The 22,869-nt window shown below is 51.0% G+C and overlaps 6 protein-coding genes across 6 annotated transcripts; 5 read left to right on the top strand and 1 right to left on the bottom strand.

Annotated features, from left to right (window-relative positions):
* The first annotated feature begins 4,671 nt into the window (after positions 1-4,671).
* On the top strand, positions 4,672-6,328 carry ASPSYDRAFT_916888 (putative integral membrane protein Pth11-like). Its single transcript, XM_040852530.1, has 5 exons — positions 4,672-5,001; positions 5,058-5,094; positions 5,145-5,212; positions 5,269-5,648; positions 5,728-6,328. Exons 1-5 carry the CDS (start codon positions 4,810-4,812, stop codon positions 6,209-6,211), a joined length of 1,161 nt encoding a protein of 386 aa, XP_040703809.1. The 5' UTR covers positions 4,672-4,809; the 3' UTR covers positions 6,212-6,328.
* A 3-nt stretch (positions 6,329-6,331) lies between these two features.
* ASPSYDRAFT_917328 (TIM-barrel enzyme family protein) lies at positions 6,332-7,483 on the bottom strand. The gene is made up of 2 exons (XM_040852538.1): positions 7,291-7,483; positions 6,332-7,207 (listed from the first exon to the last, which is right to left on the bottom strand). The coding sequence occupies exons 1-2, from the start codon at positions 7,376-7,378 to the stop codon at positions 6,453-6,455; spliced, it is 843 nt and encodes a 280-aa protein (XP_040703808.1). The 5' UTR covers positions 7,379-7,483; the 3' UTR covers positions 6,332-6,452.
* On the top strand, positions 7,312-8,951 carry ASPSYDRAFT_44402 (Tm-1-like ATP-binding domain-containing protein). Its single transcript, XM_040846846.1, has one exon. The coding sequence runs from the start codon at positions 7,590-7,592 to the stop codon at positions 8,910-8,912; it is 1,323 nt and encodes a 440-aa protein (XP_040703807.1). The 5' UTR covers positions 7,312-7,589; the 3' UTR covers positions 8,913-8,951.
* Positions 8,952-9,320: 369 nt separating this feature from the next.
* Positions 9,321-10,758, top strand: ASPSYDRAFT_917016 (uncharacterized protein). The gene is made up of 3 exons (XM_040852535.1): positions 9,321-9,833; positions 9,900-10,049; positions 10,109-10,758. Exons 1-3 carry the CDS (start codon positions 9,729-9,731, stop codon positions 10,403-10,405), a joined length of 552 nt encoding a protein of 183 aa, XP_040703806.1. The 5' UTR covers positions 9,321-9,728; the 3' UTR covers positions 10,406-10,758.
* Positions 10,759-12,294: 1,536 nt separating this feature from the next.
* acyA (adenylate cyclase acyA) lies at positions 12,295-18,876 on the top strand (the record flags this gene model as incomplete). The annotated part of the gene is made up of 4 exons (XM_040841847.1): positions 12,295-12,461; positions 12,572-13,283; positions 13,332-18,563; positions 18,616-18,876. The coding sequence occupies 4 exons, from the start codon at positions 12,295-12,297 to the stop codon at positions 18,874-18,876; spliced, it is 6,372 nt and encodes a 2,123-aa protein (XP_040703805.1).
* A 933-nt stretch (positions 18,877-19,809) lies between these two features.
* Positions 19,810-22,044, top strand: ASPSYDRAFT_57477 (putative sister chromatid separation protein (Src1); the record flags this gene model as incomplete). Its single annotated transcript, XM_040849377.1, has 2 exons — positions 19,810-21,287; positions 21,423-22,044. The coding sequence occupies 2 exons, from the start codon at positions 19,810-19,812 to the stop codon at positions 22,042-22,044; spliced, it is 2,100 nt and encodes a 699-aa protein (XP_040703804.1).
* Between the last annotated feature and the right edge of the window lie 825 nt (positions 22,045-22,869).

Raw genomic sequence — 22,869 nt, 5'->3', positions numbered from 1 at the left:
AATGACAAGGCCTGCCGGATATATTAATTGCAGCCCTACGTCGTTCACCGCTGTCTCCATTTAACATCAGCGTGAAATGTATTCCGTATATTAATTAGGTATTTCCGGGGTGTAAATCAAGCGGATTAATTCCAACCTTAGCAAGTTGTATTTAACCGCCTGATTTCGGAGCGTGGGGGCCGGATCGAGCCATTCCGGAGCTCTTTTGGGAGGTCTATCTAAAATCCTAGACCGAAGTCAAGTGCCGACGATGTCAAGGTCTGAAGTTCTGGACACTTGGACAGCCCAGAGACACGGCGACTGAACCACATAAACAGTTTACTCCGTAACGGCCAAGTTTACCCCAATTTCGTCTCATTCACATCACGTATTAGTTGGGGCAGTTGCATGGTTACAACTTACAACAGCTTGGTAACTGACTAGTCGGGAGAGGCCCGATAGCCCTAACTTCGTTAAGTTCAAGTTCTGTATAGCCATAGAACTACTACACTATAACAGGCACTTTAGTTATAAGGAGACGCTTCTATTCTGAGGCAGCTTTCAGTATCCGGGCCATTCCCTCTCACTTACTTCCCTTCCCTTTGATCATCCAACTTCCCTTCTTCCCCACACCCCGCCGCACACCCCGCAAGGGTCCATCCTCACACTCGGTCTCACCCCAACAGTTCCCCCCAAACAGGATCTCGTCCCTCACCCAACTCCCTGCCAAGCTCGCACTCCCCGGTCTCGGCACAAAGAAAAACAACAATAATTCCAAACACCGAGTATCCACAGAGACAAGAAAAGAGAGGCCGAAACCGTCGTTGACGCCGATGTTCGATTCGGAGTTGTGCTCTGTACCAACTTCAAGAACTGCACGAGCAGCACACCGCAATTCCAACTTCATTATAACCAGAGGGGCTCGCGTACCCCGCTGCCTGATCCCATAGTAAGAGCCCACGAGCGCCATCGCCGGTTGTCAGGGTCTTTCATGGGTCGCTTGTCAACGGAGGGAAGAAGATGGATGCAAGGCTAGGTTGGTTGGTTAGTGTAGGCTGATTTGAATATAGCGGGGGGCATAGGATGGTGGATAAGGTTATGCCCACAGTGAACAGGTGCATTGCGGAGCTCAGAAGGAAGGTTATTAGCCTGGTTACTCGGGCTGCATAGAGGTGGGTACTTGTGGTTGTAGCTCCTTTGCCAATAGGGCTTGGAGTGGCTGCGCCGAGAACAGATCGTGATAGTATTTGCTATAGGATAAGACGAAGAAGAAATAGAGTTGCGGGCACCAAAAGGAGTATACATTCCAAACAATTGCATGTTGCTTGAAGGTATTGCTTGCGAACGGGAGGTTTGATGTTAGCGAGGAGGGTAACAACATTAACAACGCCGAAATACCGTGTCCAAGGGAGAGAACAGGTAATAGAATCACATAAGCTCGGGGCTGAATTGTGGAAGAGCGCCCCAGGGTGGCTGTTGGTGTTCCGTACCTAACAATCGCTGATGATATGATATACACAGTGGCCCAAATAAAACCGGTTGCCCCAAGTAAACAATGACGATTCACGGTAAAGGCTGTGCAAGGAAGTAGAGGCTTATGGCTGAGGTGCCTGGATATGAATCATTGAGCATCTACCACCAGAATAGGATGAGTAGACGCAGGATGTAATCAAGGGGCTTGAGCCCGGTGAATGTACTGATTAGAACAGAGTCTGTACCTGGAGGATCCAGCGCCTCGAGCAGAAGTGCTGTTGATCCATCGGCTCTGGCGCGGCCATGGATGCCTCAGATTCCAATAAAGCCGATCACGCAGAGCACAACTTCAGCAGAGGTTTTATTCATTTCAGATAAATTCGGCAGCCTACCGACAATAGGTAGAGGGGGAGAACGATGGAGGGATTGTGTTAGTTAAGTGCGGCTGAAGAAACAAGACAGCCATATCAGCAATTTTCCTGATAGAATGGACCTGCTCAAGGACAAAATTGGCTACATCGCCTGAATGACTAGGTCCGGCCAATTACAGAATGATGTACTGCATTTATAGTTCGTAAGCGCGTACAGCACTCAGTCTTATCCTTTTGGAAAAGAAAGACTTCATAAACATGTTTCTTCAAATATTGATGATAGAATGCTTCCGGTAATGATGGTTGTTCTTGAAGAGTTCTAGTGAACAGATAAGAATTCCTATACTCCCTCGCTCCTTCAACAACAATACTTAGTACACTAGGTGGCCTAGTACTCATGGGTCTCCCAGCGAGGAAGGAGCGATTCTCTATTAGGAAGGCACATCGCCTACTTCCTGCATTTGGAAAGATGCACCTTTCTTGCCAGGGAGCCGATTTAGGATACCTATTATGGAGAGGTGCGATGAAGACGCCCGACTTGTTTGGGAAGCCGCGTTGTTTACTGTTATGTACTGAAGTCAAACAGGATTAGGGATAATGGGAACACTGTGTGTATCCCCCGGAGCAATTTCGAATATCAAAAACTCAGCATCTTAGCCGCAGAATTGGTAGACCAGACCTCAATACCACACGCATATAGCTCCTCGTTCAAACATTAAATCTCCTGATGAGCTGGTATGGTATTTTTCTCCTCCAGTGATAGACAGGTGCTGAAGAGTAACCAAGAGATTGGTATCAAGGCCTGCAGGCGGTGATAAGACGGCACCCTTCACCAAAACGTTCAAAGAGCGTGTATCTCTACATGAGTGCAGGCTAACTACAGTTGATACCGCAGCTAGTTCGTCTCCAGAAAGCGAACGAATTTCACAATACTCATTGTTAAACATGGTACCTGAGCTCATATACAACACCAAAACACCCCCAGATGTACAATCTGCAGCCCCCTATGTTTTCAACTCACAGAGATCAACTATTGACTTAGCTACTGGCTGACGAGAAGCAATGACATAGCTCCAATCATATCAAGAAGGACGGGCTTGCACGGATGCTGGAGGCGGAATTAAGCCGTGTTGGTCACCTCAGCATCACTACTGGGTGTTAAAGTATAATAACGGCGATGTAGGCATGAGTGCTAGCCCTCGCTCATTCCAGCACGCCCAGCAATTACTATATTGAGATTCCTTCTTGAATATGGACATGGGCCCATCCCCTGGCGCATTGATCAGCGACCATTCATGGGCGATTCAACGACTGGATGTGATGGGAGTGTGGAGATGATTCCTGACAACTAGAATTCAGCAATGCCATGATAAACGGCTCCGGCTATTGGTCTTCTTGAGAGGGTTTTCCTTGGAACCCTTCCTGTTCGTTAGTCAAATAAGACCGGTCAGAAAGACCAGCAAACAGATCACATCGGATGCTATTAGAGGTCCAACGGGTTTGCGTTGCTGCATAGACCCAAGATGCTCATGCAGGATTGCTTGCTCCAGTTAGTCCTCTGTACACATCCAGGCTGCGGTCTGTCCAGAGACAGCGAACGTTTTATCGCGGTTGATCAACGGATCGCTATAGACCCACCGGCGAGACGGTGAGATTGCAGGATTGTTGCGCTGCCAAACACCTTACCGGACTACTTACTGATGGATAAGCTTCCAAGCGCCAACTAAAATATTACTGCTTGCAGCGTAATCTGGTATATTAATTAAGCGATATTAAACACTGGGAATACCACGTGGGCCGAGGCTGCTATGTATATATTGGACAGGCCTGCTGGATACTGGAATGCATATTTTGTTTTGGTAGCACGCGATTTCGAAGCTCCCGACCACAAGTCACCGAGGTTTACCCAAATGTCTTGTCCTACCTACAAAGTGGCGTGCAATGTCAATCTATTGTCGACTGATCATGCCTTGGTTCTATCTAGCCCGTCCCACCGCAGCGCCGCCTTGGCGAATTCCCTGGTCTAGATTTAGCTGCTGTCAGCCTGTCAACCTTGGCCAACCTTGAATTCACGGCGCTGCGGATACAGCGAAGCAGGTGGATCATCGGCATATACTTCCTGTCGATGTTCTGGACAGAGTAGGAAGTAGATACAACCCGCTGGGGGTGGGCCTGCGCACTGCCTGCCGTCCGTTTGTCCGCTCGAACCTCGAGAGTGAGCACGGAACAGTTCGTAGAAGGGGATACCTCACTTATATTAGTTACTGAATGGTGAAATCCAAAGACGAACATACGCAATCGCACCAAGAGCGTTAGTATCTCCGGGCGAAAAAACGGTACACAACGCAGACTCCCGTCCACAGAAGCCTGGGCTTCGTCGCTGCTATTCCGGAAGTCGTTAGCCTAAAGGAACCTGACAAGAATAGGAAGCAGCTCGCAGGGCGGTAAAGGAGAAGAGATCCGTGAAATGTGAACAATAAATTAACGGGCCCGCCCAGGGGCGTTGGTGGTGGGCTTGGGGCACGGCTGGTGCGATGCTGAGACAGGCGACAGGCGACACTAGCAGAGTGGAGAGCTCCCACTGCAGAGACCAGACCGGGACTCGAGCGACTAAGCGAAGCTGCCCAGTGCCCTAAGACTGATTTGGACCAGTTGATATGCTGCGATTGGCTGACTTGCATCCAGTCAAGGCGAGATAAATTAATGCCAGGGCTGAAGCATCCAAGCCCGCAGTCCAGGCATCTCTGGCGGCATAACGGCTGGCCGCAGCGTCTCCCCATTCTTCCTGCTTGCCCCCTCAAAACGGCCCCAGATGTAAAAATAGTCAGATAAATTAAACAGTATGTAAGCATCCAGACACGCGGTAGTAAAAAAAAATTGTCTCTCGCTCAATTCCGCTCTTTCGTACCCGTCTTTCTCTTTCGTTTCTTCTCAGGAACGGCCCTACTCACCCAACCAGCAAGACCATGCGCTGGTAGTCGACTCGATGTCGAGTGCTGTTATTGGAGAGCCGCCGGTGGGCTTGGACCTGAGCGAAGACCGCATTGCCCAGAATGATGGCATTGTCGCGGCCGTCATGGCCATTGCCACGGTCTTCGTCGGCCTGCGCTTCTGGGCCCGGACGGCGAACCGCAGTGCGACTCTAGAATACGACGATTGGTCGCTTCTGGTGGCTCTGGTATGCGACTCTGTACAGAAAATACGAACTTATAGTGCTGACGGTGGCGTGATTAGGCTTTCGCATATGGGACAGGGGTCTGCTGCATACTAGGTACAAGCCAAACCATGCCACCGGGACAACAAGTTCTAACAATATTCCAGGCGGCGCATATGGCATAGGAAAGCATATCTGGGTGGTGGAACCAGACGACGTCGTGCAGAGCATGAAGGTAAGACAAGCCATCGATCTCCTCCGTTCATGACCAAGATACGAGCAAAAGAATAGATCATCTTCTCCTATGTCATCCTCTACGCCACGACTGTTCCAATGGTCAAGATCTCCGTGCTCCTCCTCTACCACCGCATCTTCCGCTTCACCTACAGCATCTACGTCTGCGCATTCCTCTCCATCGGGTACACGATCTCGGTGTCGACCACCATCTCGCTCGCCTGTGTCCCGACCTCCTTCTTCTGGACGCAGTGGGTTGATCCTTTGAGTGGCGGTCATTGCCGGATCAACCTATACAACTTCTACCTCTGGAACGGCGTCGCAAACCTGTTCACCGACGTGATGATCCTCTGCGTCCCGATCCCAGTCGTGTGGAAACTGCAAATGCCGCGGCCCCAGAAATTCGCCATCTGCGGTATCTTCCTGCTGGGAGGATTGTAAGTCCTTACACCACCACCACGATTTGACTGCTAGTCAGCCACTTTGGAATAGTCTTGACTAACACTGGAGGTACAGCGTCTGCGTCGCAACAATCGTCCGCATCTACACAATCACTAAAATGAAGAGCTCCGTCGATATCACCTGGGTCATTGGCGACGCCATGATCTGGTCCAACGTCGAGCCGTGCATCGGTATTGTCAGCGCCTGTCTGCCCACCCTGCGCCCTCTCCTCCGCCGCATCCCCAAGCTCGGTCTATTCAGCTCGCACCTTGCGCGTGGCTCTCGCTCAAACAGCAAGCCCGCTATGCCGGGGATGGACCCGGATAGTATCGCGGACTCTGCGAATCGGTCTGCGTACCGCTCGGCGAATGGCAAACGGGGCCGATTCCGGCCGGAGGACGACGAGATCTACCTTACGACTGATGTGGGCAGGGGGAGTAGTCTGAGGAAGTATGATGATGTGCTGGTGACGAATGAGAGCGTGGGGTCTGAGAATGACTCGGACCCCATGCAGATTCGCGTGAACCACAAGTTTCAGTGGAGTGAGGAGAATCGGTGACGCTATTTCCTTTGTATATATCATCGTACTGTATAGCCATATTCGGTCTAGAATCAAATTATACTGAATCTTCATTGCTAGGGAAATTACTGTTACTCTGAGATCATCAATATGCGAAGTAACCGAGTTGTCCACTTTACCCCGTAGTTGTGGGTGAATCCCAAGGTATTCCCTAGTGTTGTGGTTGGAGAATGATCAGCGCTTTTTAATTAAGCTTAAATTCTGGCTCTGTGATGTATACTCAGTTTTCCCCCGTGGCAATCCCCTTGAACTCCTTCGTCGTATCTCTAATAGCAACTTCAACAGGCAGTCTCTCCATTGAACTGGCCCCAAAGAACCCATGCAGCCCCTTCACCCGCTCAAGCATAAACCTCGCGTCCTCCGGCTTCGCAATCGGCCCCCCATGGCAGAGCACAATGACATCCTCGCGAATCCTCACAGCCGCATCCCTTATAGCCCGAATCTCCTCGACACACTCCTCAAGCCCCTTCCCACTCTTCGCCCCAATCGTCCCACTCGTCGTCAGCCCCATATGCGCAACAAGCACATCCGCCCCAGCACGCGCCATCGCCTCCGCCTCCCCAACATTAAACACATACGGCGTCGTCACCAGCCCCATCCCCGCCGCAGCCCTAATCATCTCAACCTCCTTCGCAAACCCCATCCCCGTCTCCTCGAGATTCGCCCGGAACTGCCCATCAATCAGCCCCACCGTGGGGAAATTCTGCACGCCCGCGAACCCCAAGTCCCGGAGCTGGACCAGGAACCGCGGCATGTCCTTGAATGGATCGGTGCCGCAGACTCCCGCGATCACGGGCGTGTTCTGTACGACGGGGAGCACTTCGGATGCCATCTCCACGACGACTTCGTTAGCGTTGCTGTATGGCATTAGGCCGGCGAGACTGCCGTGTCCGGCCATGCGGAACCGTCCGCTGTTGTAGATTATGATTAGGTCGCCGCCGCCGGCTTCGACGGATTTGGCGGAAAGACCGATTCCTGGGAGTCGTTAGCGTTGGCGTTCGTGGTGGTGGTGGTGGTAGTGAATGGATGATTGGTTAGTGGGGAGAGAGGGTAGGTACCGGCTCCAGCGCCAACGATGGGTTTGCCCTCTGAGATTTGGCGGCGCAGGTTGGCGAGAATCTCATCGCGGTTGGTTGGTGGTGCCATTTTCGTTGCAAAGAATCGGGCTGGGTTTATCTAACGATTTGTACGTTGTATGTACTGTATGTGATGTGTGAAGGAAACGAGGAGAGTTCGCTCGTCGGAAAGATGAAATCATCGTGCATCAGCAGCCCCGCATCGTCTCAACATCCAGCTCAATTAATCCCATCCAGCACGATACTTATTTATCGATAATTATAGATCTAAGGTCGAAACCATGCCGCATATCATCCTTCTCGGCACGTTGGACACCAAGCGCTCCGAAACTCTCTATTTGCACGACCAGCTCCACCAAGCAGCCCTCCGTGTTTCCCAACCTATACAGACCACCCTGATCGACTGCGGCTGTCGCCCAACAACTGACGATGCAATCACAATAACCCAGCCCGAGCTGATCGCCAAATACGGCCCCCCCAACAAAAGGCCAACGAAGGAACCATGGGAACTGCCCAGGGGCGAGGCAATCAAGTTCCTATCCGACTGCGCGACTCGCGCTGTCGCCGAGCTGCTGTCGACGACAGAAGAAATCCATGGCATCGTGGGCACAGGCGGGAGTGGAGGGACGAGTCTGATTTCGTCGGTCATGAGGGATGCCGCACCAATCGGTCTGCCCAAGTTAATCGTCAGCACTGTTGCATCGGGCAACACGGGCCCTGTTGTCGGTGAATGCGATATCACGCTCATGTACTCGGTTGTGGATATCGCCGGGTCGAACCGGCTGCTTCGTGATGTCTTGGAGAATGCCGCGGGGGCGATCTTTGGCATGGCGTCTGCGTATCAGCACCGTCTGATCCAGCGTCATCATCAAGAGGATGCCAGCCTGCAGGGGACGAAGAAGAGGAAAACACGCATCGGGATTACCATGTTCGGTGTAACGACGCCTTGTGTTGATCAGATCCGGGCTCATCTAGAGGAGAAGCACCCTGACGCAGTGGAAATCTACGTCTTCCACGCGACCGGGCACGGCGGGAAGGCCATGGAGCGGCTGGTCGAGGAAGGACAGCTCGATGCAATCCTCGACATTACGACGACGGAAATCTGCGACCTGGTTGCAGGCGGGGAAATGAGCTGTGAAGAGGATAGGTTGGAGAAGGGGCTGCGCCGGGGAATCCCCAATATCATATCTGTCGGCGCGACGGACATGGTTAACTTCGGACCGATGGATACAGTCCCGCCGAAGTATAAGGAAAGGAAGCTGTTTGTGCATAATCCGAGTGTGACGCTGATGAGGACGAACCGGGAGGAGAGTAACCAGATTGCATCGTTTATTGTTGATAAGATTAAACGGTTTGCGAGCGATCCCGGGATGGTGGAGGTTTGGATTCCCCAGGGAGGCGTCAGTAGTATCTCGACCAAGGGAAAGGTGTTTGAGGATGGGCACGCTGATGGGGCCCTCTTTGGGTCTTTGGTGGCTGGGTTGGATGAATCCGAGGTAAAGATTGTGTCGGATACAAGGGATGTGAATGATCCTGGGTTTGCAGCTGATATTTCAGATCGATTGATGGAGTTGGTTGAAAAGCATGCTCAAAAGGCAAGCTAGATTTGGATGATACTGTAGTATAATGAACGCTACCACGTATGATGCGCTATGAACATGATTAAGATAAGGCATTCTCCTTAGATGTGTCTTCATGCAAGACGGTACTAATTGATGAGGTGATGTCTTCCAGCGTCTTTTTCGTGGAGTCTCTACGGGACTTTCTGCTCTTTTATAGATCCGGCTCCAAGCGTTGCCAACCCTAAGGCTGCAGGGCACAGCCAAACGACCAGCTTCATCTTGATTGGCACTTTGAACTCAACTCATTGCTGGCCAGGCTAACCGGCAAGAACCTCCGTGAACTTGTCGCTGCTATAGTTAATCTATACCCCTGATGGATGCATATTTCGCGATTAAACGGTTGGTTTTGCCGTTGACGGAAGCGCAATCCAGACAGGATATGCTTGGATTGACATCATTGTGGCAGTAAAGCTCACACCATAGCCACAATATTGACAAAGTCTCGACTTCTCACGCCCGTCCGTACCAAACTCTGTCGACGCGGGTGACGGGCGTATCCGCCCTGCAGATGATGTGCTGAGCTGCCACCGCAAATCCCTCTTGGCACTCTGGATTTCCTAATCGGGAAAACTGGAAGCCTCAGCTGGAGATACGCAGCTCAGCCTTGAAGTTGGGCTGAGCCACGATTAATGAAGTACCTGAAACTCACCTATATATGTCTCTCCCGTCAATCCTCCCGGTCACTGAAAAATCATCAACATTCCTCATCCGCTTCATACAACAAAAGCCACTCCGTCATACTCTCTCAAGCTGCACGGTATATCAATCATTCAGACACTGCTCTGTAAAATTTCTGCAATGGCCAACCGCGAATATTACGGCGAAAGCGTCCCCGCTCACTTATATGGCGAGGAGACCCGTAATTTCAGTACAATGCAGTGCCCTGAGTACAACCCTACCCAGGTAAGACATGCTAGCCGTCGCCTTGGTTTCCCACTGGGAATCTGACCTAGCTTCTTTATCCAACAGCAATGGAACAACAACACCGGCCCTCCTAGCTACGAACAAACCCCAGTGGCCTACCAGCAACAACCATGGGCCGATCCCAACAACCTAGCCAACGTTAATAACGCCGAAGGTGAAAAAGGTCTAGGTTCTACAGTTGTCGGCGGTGCAGGTGTATGTAGCTAGCTATTCTCTTTTATCCGTCATCCAAATACTAACAACTATACCTCTAGGGTTCATACGTCGGGCATCAAGTTGGCAAGAAATCTGATCACGGCACGCTAGGCACCATTGGCGGTGCGGTCGCCGGAGCAGTCATGGCGAATATGGCGAGTAACGCAATGAAGGGAAAACATCATCAGGAACAGGCCCAGGGACAGGGGTGTTGCAATAACCATGGCTGTTCCAATTGCCATCAACAGAGACTAGGGCTAGGCGGGGGTAGAATGGGGCTTGGACTTGGAGGTAGCCTGGTAAATCGCCGTGTTGGAAGATTAGAGAGGAGAATGGATAGACTTCATGGGTTTTGAGTGCTGGAAGAAGTGATTCATTGTGTATGAGATGGTGTCTATATTTCTTTTATTGTGTCTTGGGTCTTGTAGATGGGTTTGATTGACGAGCATCTCGAGAGCTCAGTTAGTTATTTGTTACTGTATTTTCCAAGTTTATATCATTAAGAAACGCCAAACAAGTTTCCCTCGCTTCATAGCTTCTGTTTGTACTTATAGTTTGATAGTTCAGGGTTGGCGATATGTTGTTTGCTGATTTTATCTAACCCGGTGAGAAACAAATATAATTCGGTTATACTTGTTGGCATTTCAATGCAATATAGAAAGACGGCTAATACCGCCAATGGTTTCTATGCCGAGTGATATTTCGATAAGCTATTAGTCCGGCTCTAATCTATCGAGAAACTGTTCGGCCATAAAAACACTAGTGCTTATCTGGCCGTCTTTCAATCTGTTTCTATGCCAACAATACTTAGTATGGGGCGGCCACCGGTACGACCTGACGCTGATTTTGTTAACCCCCGCAATCGTCGAAACGGGGCAATGGGAGAGGACAGCCCCACGAGCTTACTACTTGTGTCTTCATGGCCAAGTATTCCCTTATTTTAGACATGCATTGACTTAGTGAACGAAAGCCATGACCGGGAACAGGACGTAGAAACAGGGGGTTGAAGGGAGGATTGATGGCGGGGACCTAGCATATTGGTCTTCTCAATCAAAAGAGACATTAGGTCCCAAGAGAATTGGGATCGCTCAAACTGGGAAGACAGTACTTTTCGATACTAGCTTTGAGACATCCCAGGTTTGATATAGAGTCATTAGGTCGATGCTGGATATTACACGGCGTCGAGTGTTTCCAGGTCCAACCTCGGCTGAATTCGACTTGAAACTCCGAGAGACAGTCGAGAGACAGAGCCATAAACGTGGATAGAAAAAGAAAAGAAGACTCGTTTTTGCTGGAGTACGAATCACATACAAAGAAGTCCGGCTTCAGCACAGACATGGACACGGACCAGGGAACGGCCCCGAAAGTGCATTATGTCATCCGACCAGTAATCCATCCGTCGCTGCCCGAAGCTCTCCCCAGACCATCCCCGGATCACGAAGCAGGGCCTGGCTATATAGACAATGTAGATGCAAATTGCGAAAGTAGAAACCCGCCTGCACAGCGTGATCAGCGTATGATCCACCTGACTCGCACAGTCAGTCCCCCGTCTGTCTCCTGTCGATGAAACGCAGGCAAAGCCGGAGCTGCTTGATTGGGCCTAGCGCGACGGGAGGTCAGAGCCTCACCTCCAGCACAGTCACTGCTCAGTGTTCAGTGCTCACTATCCGATTGTCATCCTGCAGCTCCCCTCCTCCCGCCCATTCACGCCTTTCCTCACCACTTGCATCACTCTCGGGCCAGCCCTCGCCCCGCCCGTCCTTCTGTTGGTTTATGCCATGCGCACATGGACCCTTGCCTCCAATCGTGCGATGGCGTTTCCTGTTCGCTGCCGCTCTCCCTCCAGGACCTGAAGCATTGCCGCGCCCGACGATAAATACGAGCCGCCTCCAAGCATTAACATAGCGACTTCCTCTCATCCAACTCACATTCCTAGCTATTTATATAGCACCTCTCAGAGTCGCTTACTGCACTGCCCACGTATCCTCGTACGACCGCCTATTTTAACTTCGCTGTTTCACCCTCCGACGCATCCAATCTCCCGCCGCTCGCCGCCCAACTCGCCACGATCAGTATTTCCCCCCGCGATCAAACCTATTCATCGACGATCGTGCTGCCCTTGGACTACACTGGAAAAGGGAATTTTTTGATGGTGTTACCGGCGGCGAATTTCTAACCATTCCTCCAAGTGTCCCCCGTCAAGCCCGCGGGTTCGAGCTGCGAGACGACCGATTTCTGTCGGAAAATGGCGTTTCCAGGCGGGGATCAGCCTGAAGGAAGGCACAGCTCGGAAAGCTCTGGAAAAAACAGCGGACTGTCGCAAGAAACGATCCGGGATGGTCGCCGTTATGGTCGCATCGTGCCTGGAACTCGTGGCGTCTCTCCGCATTCAAAGGACGATGACGGTGATAGGTAAGGTCGCCCCCTTGGGAGATCCTGCATATGCGCGGTTGGCTTGCTGTTTCTGTTGGAGATACCGCAAGGAGGGTACCGGAATCTCTGCTCTAACTGACCATGTTCAGGTTCGAACCCCGGTCTTTGAGACCGCCTTCGTTAGGAGCCCCGAATGATTTATATACGTCGATGTTTTCCTGGGGATCCCCCGACCAGTCCCCTACAGAACAGCGCAAAAATCCGGGTTTTGGAAGCCATAGGAAAGCATTGGCCGTCCTTGGAGGCGACGAACCCGGCCCTCCACAAACGAACAATCCCGGCCCGCAGATCAATACCAATTACCCCGATTATTTCCAACATGATCCTCAGTCAAGCCTTTCATACTCCCCAAAAACCGCCTCTAGCGACGCCCAGGGTACCTTTTTCCACGATTACTCCGAACATGAGGCATCGCCTGCCACAGCGACTTTCCGCCCTAGTACTGGCCGCACCTATGCCAGCGAACCCCCGGAATATGATTATAATGGTGACAATAGGCGGCCATCCGTTGCAAGTGCTACGACCATTAGTAGTCGGGGGTCTGGGTCTAGCGCAAGTGGGCTTTTCCGGAAGAAAAAACTACAGGGGATTTTCGGTGAAGATTATAATCCCGATTATGATAGATATCAGAATTCGGGGGCCAAACCGTCATCCCTTGACCACTTCAAGGCTCGTTCAAGAGCCGACTCAGAGGGATCGAGGCCGGCCTCCGATTCTCAGGATGAGGGCCAAGCACATCCTCGGCCTCACACCCCACTCCCTTCGAGCGAAATAACGCCCTGGGAGTACCAGAGGTTCAATGTAAGTCAACAGGTCTTGCGGGCGTATAATATAATTAACCTATTCTAGGATATTCCAAAACTTGGGGAAGCCCCTGTCCGTGAAGCGCCCATAGGGTCTGATCGCTACCGAAACGGTTCGCAAGGTGCACCTAATACAGGCCGCAGACATTTCAGCGGTCATAGACATTCACGAAGCAAGGAAGAGAAAGCATCTCCTGCCGGCGACCTTGCTGGGTACCGCGATCGTCCCGCAACAGGGCGGGATGACTTCTCTGTTGGATTACGCCCATCCCGAGACACCAGCGCAGCTAATTCCTCGACCAACCTTGCTGGTCGCTCAACGAGCCCCACACCGAGCATTCAGAGTGTCTACGCGAGGGAGCCAGGTCAAGGCTCTCCCGGCGGCGGCTCTTCATCTAAGCGGACATTTTTTGGGAAATTTCGACGGCCCAACATTAAGCATTTCCCTGGTTCGAAAGGACCGCATGACGGCAAGGGCCAATCGAGGCCCCCGCGACACAATTCCCCCCAACGGAATCGGAATGACAGCCTGGAGGGCGGAGCACCTTCCAGGCATGCCGATCTGGGAGAACCTGAGCGAAAAAGAGACGGCAAGCTGGGTATCGCCAGCGGAATGCGACGAAATCGTCGAGTGCCGGGGAATGAAACTCCAGTTGGGAAAGACGTACAACCGGCGCCAGGGCCTGGTGTATACAGCCTGGATACTGATCTTGAACATATGGATGGCATTATCAAGGACCTGCATTCCAACGAAGGAGCTAAAGTTAATGACGGCAAGCCAGCTCGGCCTGATGAAAAAAGCGTCGGAGATCAGTTGGGTGTCAACCATTGGGATGCGCCGGAGAGCTGGCATGTCAAAAAACAGAAAGATGAGCTGACGGCAAAACTTCCCAAGAAAGCCTACGATGCTGTCCTTACTAGGAGCGATGCTGGCGGTGTCCCATATTTCATCCGGGTGTTCCGTATTGATGGAACGTTTGCTACACTTTCGACCGGCTTACATGCCACAGTCGCCGATGTGCTTTTGTCGCTGGGCAAGAAGTCCTTCTTGACCGACCATTTAAATAATTACGAGATAGTGATGCGCAAGAATGACATCTCACGCCAACTCGATCCCACCGAACGACCCATCCTCATGCAGAAGAAATTATTGGAACAGATCGGGTATACACGCAAGGATAGGATTGAAGAGCTTGGTCGGGAGGACCACAGCTATATCCTTCGCTTTACATTCCTTCCCACAAAGCTCAGTGGCTATAGTAGCCTGGAAGGGGAACCCGGTTTTAGCAAGAACCAGAAATTCAGCCACGTGGATCTACAAGGACGGAGTCTCGTCACCATCCCCATTGCTCTTTACAAGAAGGCGTCCGAAATCATATCACTTAATCTTTCTCGGAACTTGGCTTTGGATGTTCCAAGAGACTTTATCCAAGGCTGCATCAATTTGCGCGAGATCAAGTTTATCGGCAGCGAGGCTGTGCGATTACCCCCAAGCTTCAGCCTTGCCAGTCGGCTGACGTACCTGGATGTATCGAACAATTTTCTCGAAGAGCTGGAGCATGCGAACCTTGACAGGTTACAAGGTCTCGTTAGTATCAAGCTCGCCAATAACAGATTAACAGAGCTGCCGAGCTACTTTGGCAACTTCCAATATCTACGAAGCTTGAATATCTCCTCCAACAACTTCCAGGTTTTCCCCGAGTTTCTGTGCAACCTGAAGAGCTTGGTGGATCTCGATATAAGCTTCAACAGCATCACTGCGCTTCCAGATATCGGTAATTTGACAAGTCTCGAGAGACTGTGGATGACGAATAATGGCTTCACTGGCCCGTTCGGAGAATCTATCCAGGACCTTATCAACCTTAAGGAGATCGACGCCCGGTTCAATGACATCGCGAATATTGACAACCTGTCTCTTCTCCCGCGCCTAGAACAGCTATTTATTGGCCACAACGCGGTCTCAAAGTTCAAGGGATCGTTTCCCAAATTGCGGACTTTCCTAATGGATCATTGCCCTGTGACACAGTTCGATATCGACGGGCCCATGCAAACGCTTACATCCCTCAACATAGCTTCGGCGAAGCTAGTTCAATTTCGGGATACTATGTTCGAATTTATACCCAATCTTACGAAACTGATTTTGGACAAAAACCACTTTATGTCAATGTCGTCTCATATTGGCAAGTTGCGAAGACTTGAACATTTCAGCATGGCCAAAAACCCACTATCAGCACTTCCTACAACTATCGGGTGCTTGACTGAACTCAAGTACCTCAATCTGAGGGAGTGCAATTTGCAACGGTTGCCTCAAGAACTTTGGTATTGTTTGAAATTGGAGACCCTTAACGTCTCATCAAACGTGCTCGATAGTTTCCCCAAGCATGGTGGTCCCATACCTCAACTTCCTGGTGAAGCCACTGCTACTCCTACCCCCGCGGCGACCCCAGGTGGTACAATGACGCCAAATCTCGACGAACTTGGCCCGATAGAAGAACAGGAAAGTCGCCGTCCTAGCGAGGCATCCGGAGGAAGTAACTTGAACAGTGGTAGCTCCCCTAACGGTGGAGGCTACCGGAAGACATCAGTGGCGTCCTCTGTTAGCCAGGGACGAAAGGTATCGACTGCTTCCAAATTCACAGAAGGAAGCCCTTCATCGAGGAAAGATTCCAACTTCTCCCAACATATTGCGACTACGTTTGGTGGCTCACTTAAGCACTTGTATCTGGCCGATAACCGTCTCGAGGATGATATCTTCCGTGAACTCTCATTCATTCCCGAATTGCGAGTGGTTAATCTCTCGTATAATGTCCTGACTGAGATCCCACCTGGGCTCTTAAGGCGCTGGCCTTTGATTTCTGAGCTATATCTGTCGGGTAACGAGTTAACTTCGCTTCCTTCAGACGACCTTGAGGAAGGGAGCAACCTGAAGATACTTAATATAAATGCGAACAAATTCCAAGTTTTGCCGGCGGAATTGTGCAAGGTCAGCAAACTCGCGATTCTTGACGTTGGAAGCAACTCCTTGAAGTATAACGTTTCGAACTGGCCTTACGACTGGAACTGGAACTGGAACCGAAATCTGAAGTATCTGAACTTTTCCGGAAACAAACGTTTGGAGATCAAGCCAAACGTGTCCTCCTTGGGTTCCCAACAACCAACCTCTACAGGCACAGATCTGACGGATTTCAATTCACTCACCCACCTTCGAGTGCTTGGTTTAATGGACGTTACTCTCACAACGTCTACAATTCCTGAAGAGAATGAGGACAGACGTGTACGAACATCTGCTTCCCTGGCTGGCACGCTCGCTTATGGTATGGCGGATTTCCTGGGCCGGAGCGAACACCTTTCCATCATTGATATGATCGTGCCGCGATTGAGGCCAGATAATATTGAAACCGTGGTCGGAATGTTCGATGGGCAACTAAGCTCCACTGGGGGTTCCAGAGTTGCGAAGTTCCTCCATGAGAATTTCCTTCACACATTCTCAGCGGAACTTAAGCGTCTACGGCCCAACGAGCAAGAAACTCCGCTGGACGCGTTCAGGCGAACATTCCTCACTCTCAACAGGAACATGGCTTTCGCCTGCTACAAGTCCATCGACCAAGATGTCCGACAGTATCAAGACGATTTGTCTGGCCAGAAAAGAGTTCGGCTCTGCAAGGAAGACCTCCAGTCTGGTGGTGTCGCCACAGTGCTGTATCTGAATAATATGGACCTCTACGCAGCTAATATTGGTGATGTTCAGGCCATACTTGTGAAGTCTGATGGTAGTATGAGGTACCTGACTAGGAACCACGACCCAGCCGAAGCAGGGGAACGCGCGAGAATTCGTGCTGTTGGCGGATTCGTATCTCGCAACGGGAAACTTAATGATTATCTTCCTGTTTCTCGGTCATTCGGACACTTTAATCTGATGCCTGCGGTCATCGCTGCACCACATACAGTACATGTCACCCTGACTGAGCAAGATGAAATGGTCATTCTGGCCTCGAAGGAACTGTGGGACTATGTCACTTCAGACCTCGTTGTCGATGTGACTAGAGCTGAGAGGGGGAACCTGATGGTTGCAGCTCAGAAGATACGGGATTTGGCTCTGTCATTTGGAGCTACTAATAAGCTCATGGTCATGATTCTTGGAGTCAGCGACTTGAAGAAGCGCGAGAGACGCGCGCGCGGACTGCCTAGTCTGGGTAGCTTGAACCAAGCTGAAGATCCCCTCCTCCCCAGTCCAAAACGCCCCAAGAAGCCGCGTGATAAAACCACCTGGGATTCCAGGCTGGCGCGTTTTGACTTCGTTGATGCTCCAATTGGGGAACTGGCCATCATTTTCACCGATATCAAACAGTCAACGGGTCTCTGGGAGACGTGTCCTGACGCAATGCGCTCGGCTATTCAGATCCATAATGATATCCTTCGTCGTCAACTCGGCATAATCGGCGGTTATGAGGTCAAAACTGAAGGTGATGCTTTCATGGTCGCATTTTCAACGACCACAGCTGCTTTGCTTTGGTGCTTCAACTGTCAAACCCAGCTCCTTGAAGCTGAATGGCCGATGGAAATTCTCGAGCAAACTCAGTGCCGTGTCAACTACGATATGGAGAACAACATCATATTCCGAGGATTGTCAGTGCGGATGGGGGTGCACTGGGGCGAACCTGTTTGCGAAAAGGATCCAGTCACCAACCGCATGGACTACTTCGGACCAATGGTAAACCGTGCATCGCGAATATCAGCCGTTGCAGACGGTGGTCAAATATTTGTTTCATCCGATTTCATGAGCGATATGCAGCGTAACCTTGAACTATTTGCTGACAGCGAGCGCGCTGCCTCCACTGGCTCCGATGAGAGCTATGTACTGGACCTGGGCGACAATATCCGCCGCGAACTCCAGCAACTCAACAGCCAGGGATTCGTGATCAAAGACCAGGGCGAGCGCAAGCTCAAGGGCCTTGAGAATCCGGAGCCTCTATATCTCATCTACCCCCACGCTTTGTCGGGACGCTTGACAAGCATGGAACAATCGTCAGGCGGAGAGGAAAACGCGCCGACTACTATCAGCCAACACTCTCAGCTCCAGATACAAACTGACCTTATCTGGCGATTGTGGGAAGTTACCCTTCGGCTTGAAAGACTCTGTGGAGCGCTTGAACACCCGGGGGACGCGCGTCTTAAGGAACCCAACTCGGCCCTATTCAACATCATCAAGAAGTACGGTGGGGAACTAGCGGATTCAACTGTTGTCAGTCTGGTTGAGCAGCAGGTGACTCGTATTGAGGTTCGTTGAATTCACTTTCATGTTTGATATACGTGTTACTGACCAATGATAGGTTACGATAAGTACCCTTGCCGTACGACACATGATGCAACCCTTCAGGCCGGGCGACCGGCTTAACGACCACGCTGCGCCCATAGGCGAGGTTCTTCAACAATTGCAAACCCAGCTTGCAGAGTATAAAGCTCTCAAGGAGCAGGTCGCTGTCAGTGCTGCTGGCATCACTGGCGCATCTCCGAGCTCCACTGCGACAGACCTACATTATACACCGGAGTTCAACTCAAACTCGAGCTCATCATCTTCATCCTTATCCTAGATACCCTCCTCGGTCTGTGTCGTCCATCGCTACTTCTACTACCTACTTAATTATCATCTCGTGTGTATACTGCAATCATCATGTCGGTTGATTCCACTGTGATCTTGGTATAAATCTTTGTCTCCTCTTTCCGCCTTTTTTTTTTTTTCTTTCTTTGTTTTAGGGGTCGCTGCTCTGTTGCTCGTTTTTGGGCGTCTTGGAGGGTCAAGTTAAGCATGCGGAGATCCCAGGCGCTCGATTCATATTTCTCTTGTGAATTTTATTTGGTTTGGTTTATATTGAATAATGGAGCGTGAATGGCAATTATTATTTATTTATACGGATATGCCTGTTTTGTAATATTTTTTATAGCCAAAATCTACTACTTCTATAGCCACAACCACCTTTGGTTATCCGGCCCATTGTAACTACTTGACTGGAAACGTGAATACCTAACGTCATCATCCGCATAAGTGGCGGATAAACGTCAGGTCACGTGCCGGAATCTGTTTGTTGATGCAACTTCGTTTGCCTTTGCATCTCGACGTCGCTGCTTCTTGCATCATCTTCGCTGCTCCCTCCTTGCTCCCATCAAGTATCTGAGGTTAAATTCTCCCAGTTGATGAGAAGAGTTTCAGGGGCCATATCACTTGTCAGGCGAAAGTTGTATTCACTAACTTGACTTTAGCCTTTCCGCCCCTCCTGTTGCCCTGGATACGCTAGGACAACTTCACGATCTGTGAATGACGGTGGCCAACTCCACTCGAGCTGCTCTCATTTCAGACTGGCGAATATTTTCTTGCAAACAACGCGAATTTCTGCACTTTGCTTCGCGTTTTCTTTTTCTTTTCTTTTTCCTTTCTTTTTCCCCCCCTATTTTATTCTATCTTCCAATTAGATCCAACCCCGACCCGATTACTCAAGGTTCTATTGAGTTAGTCGTGTCCTCACATAATGGCTGACGAGTACGATTATTTGTCCCCGGACTTCGACCTCAATTCCCTCACTGTGCCGCGCCTCCGGTCGATTCTCGTCAATCACGACGTCACATATCCCGCATCCGCCAAGAAGGCCCAGCTCATCCGCATCCTCGAGGATGAAGTCCTACCGCAGGCGAAGAAACTTCTGCGGGAGCGCGAGCGAGTACGAAGGACCAGTGAAGGCATCACAAACATGCCGAGCCGCGAAACATCGGTAGTCAGTGAGCGTGGTGCACGAACACCGTCTACTGCTGGGAGGAGAGGTCGGTCAAAAGCCAGCACGCGCGCATCGACAGTTGATACGGAGGATGCGAGTGTCACCGCTACTCCGTCATCAAGAAGGACAACTACTAGATCATCTGGACGGCGCTCGCAGAAGCCCGAGCCTGAACCAGTTGAGGAATACCTTGAGACCCCTGTTGCTGCTACACTTACACCCCGCGCGTCTACCGTTGGTAAAACTCGCAAATCTGATATCGCCCGTTCCCTCGAGTCGGAACCTCATTTGTCGGAGATCAAACATGAACCCAGTGACCGAAGCGTTTTTACGGACGATAATCCGTTCCAGAGCGGAAGCTCACCGGCTTCATGGGATCAGCGAAGATCTGGGGGAATAAGTTCGGAACGAAAGAGACATACCAGCGAGCGGTTTTCTACTGGGAAATCTCCGTACAAGAGCACACCTCCCCGGAAATCCGAAACCCCGACTTATATCAAGAACGAGGAGGATTTGGACGCCGCAGACCAGTCGCTTCAGGCGTACGAATCGAACGAATTCGACAGCGACGCTGGTGAAGAGTTTACCCCCGAAGAACAATTAGCATTGGAACGCGAGCAAGCCGATTTGATGTACCCTCCAAGGCCTCCTCGCAAACGCCCACAGCCGCCGGGCCCAGTGAGCCGGGCGTTCCCTTGGTTAATCATCTTATCGCTTTTCTCAAGTTTTGGCGCTTGGTGGCGTAAAGAGAAAATTGAAATTGGATTTTGCGGTATCGGAAAGCCTACATGGTCGCTGGCTGAGACCAAGGTACCGGAATGGGCGAATGTACTTGAACCACAATGCGAGCCGTGTCCATCCCATGCGTTTTGCTACCCGAACTTCGAGGCTCGATGCGAACATGATTTCATCCTAACACCCCATCCATTGTCTATTAGAGGCCTTATTCCTTTTGCACCGACTTGCGAACCTGACAGTGAGAAGGCACGCCGCGTGAAAGCCGTCGCCGACAAGGCTGTGGAAGCGCTTCGTGATCGGAGAGCAAAATGGGAGTGCGGAGAGCTCACCGAGGCCAGTCAAGAGACTGCCGGGCCTGATATTACAGAGGGTGACCTTAAGGAGGAAGTCGGGAGGAAACGACGGAAAGGGATGAGTGATACCGAATTCGATGACCTGTGGAAAGGAGCACTGGGCGATATCATTGCGAAAGAGGAAGTAGTTGCCAAAACAGACCCGTAAGTTGTCTTGGTTCGATTTCTTTCTGAAGAATTTTAGTTTGCGCCCCTACCGAACCTGGTTCTGGCCACTATACAAGGATTATATTTCTGACGTGTATATTGGAACTAACAGAGTCGACAACACCATTACAGATCATCGTCTGTCATTACCCTCTCATCTTCATCCGTCGCCCGCCTCCCCCTCGCCTGCGCCTTACGCCGCAACATCAGGCTCTCTATCCTCGCGTATCGACTCCCTCTTTCAGTTTTAATAATCTTCTTCGCTGCAGCGGCCTACACACGTTCTCGAGTGCTTGCCCGTCGTTCTGACCTCGCTCGCGTACCCGAATTGGTGGCTACGACCCTTGACCGCCTCGCAACGCAGGCGGCTTTGCATGCACGCGGTCAGGCTCATGAACCTTATATCCCGATTGGCCAACTCCGCGACGACGTGCTCCGCTCAGAATTGAGAGGCAACCGTCGTGAGGAGATCTGGAAGCGCGTCCGCAATGTAGTCGAGGACAACGCCAACATTCGAGCCGCCGTCCGCGAAGGCCGTGGTGGAGATGTTGCGCGGGTTTGGGAATGGGTTGGAGGCATTGGCGGCGTTGGAAGACAGATTGAGGGGAGCAGCCCGTCCGCTGCGACGGACAAAGTACATTTCTCTCCACTAGCTGCCACAGACACCCGTTCCCCTCGTGGGCCAGATGGACCCCTAGAGAGGAGCCCCATAGAAGGGGTGCGCAAGTGGGATGAGGGCAGGCCCATATACTGATCATCTATTATCGTCATCGGCAACTCTTACGACTGTATTTTTCTTTGATCTTCCTTTCATTTTCCTCATGCCGTCACGATGGTCCGTCCCACTTTTGCTGATTCTATTAGTCAGTATCCCTTGGCTATTGGTTCGGTTTGGTTTCCAGGTTGTAATTAGGTATTATTCTTTTATATTATATACTCATTCATCTCCAGATAGTGTCTTAGACTCTTCTGCCGTGCCCTTCATCCTTTCTTCGATAATGCAGACCACATATGACTTTTTCGCGCATCGAAAAGCTGCCTTTCCCAGCAGCATGCCGCGCAGTCTTCCCATCTTTCGTGTCCTTTCTGCCTTGTTTTAACCAAACTCTATGCGCCCCGGGGCACTAGCACACACAGGAAGCTAGCGTCCCAACCAAAGACCGTCACATCTCGTGCCCAAATCATCCATTAAGTTAATCAACCCGTTAGGTAATGCCCATGGATATGTCTCCAACCTATCAGATCATGAGGATCTCATATCCGGCGACCCGCTTCAAGCCTCCTTGCTGCGCCGTGACACAAATACAGAAGTGAATTCGCGGAAGTCTTACAGCCTATTAGCCTGGGAGGCTGGAACGGAACTCGGCCGACGGCGTTTCTTCTGCAGTGCAGGCTTGCACCGGCGGTGCTCGAGAAGCCCTGCTTCGAGATTGGCGGATGGTTCCCCGGACACTGGGTGACTTCTAACGGTTCCCACACTGCATCCATGGATCCTCCCAGCCCAGCCGGGCAGGTAATCTTACCTACTACGTACGTACTGTCTTCTTCGAGATTCGATGTTGGATCTCGAACCTATAAT

The sequence above is a fragment of the Aspergillus sydowii genome, assembly GCF_001890705.1.
Source record: "Aspergillus sydowii CBS 593.65 unplaced genomic scaffold ASPSYscaffold_4, whole genome shotgun sequence".
Lineage (NCBI taxonomy): Eukaryota > Fungi > Ascomycota > Eurotiomycetes > Eurotiales > Aspergillaceae > Aspergillus > Aspergillus sydowii.
The sequence above is the reverse complement of the archived record's forward strand: the minus strand, read 5'-3'. Positions and strand labels throughout refer to the sequence as shown.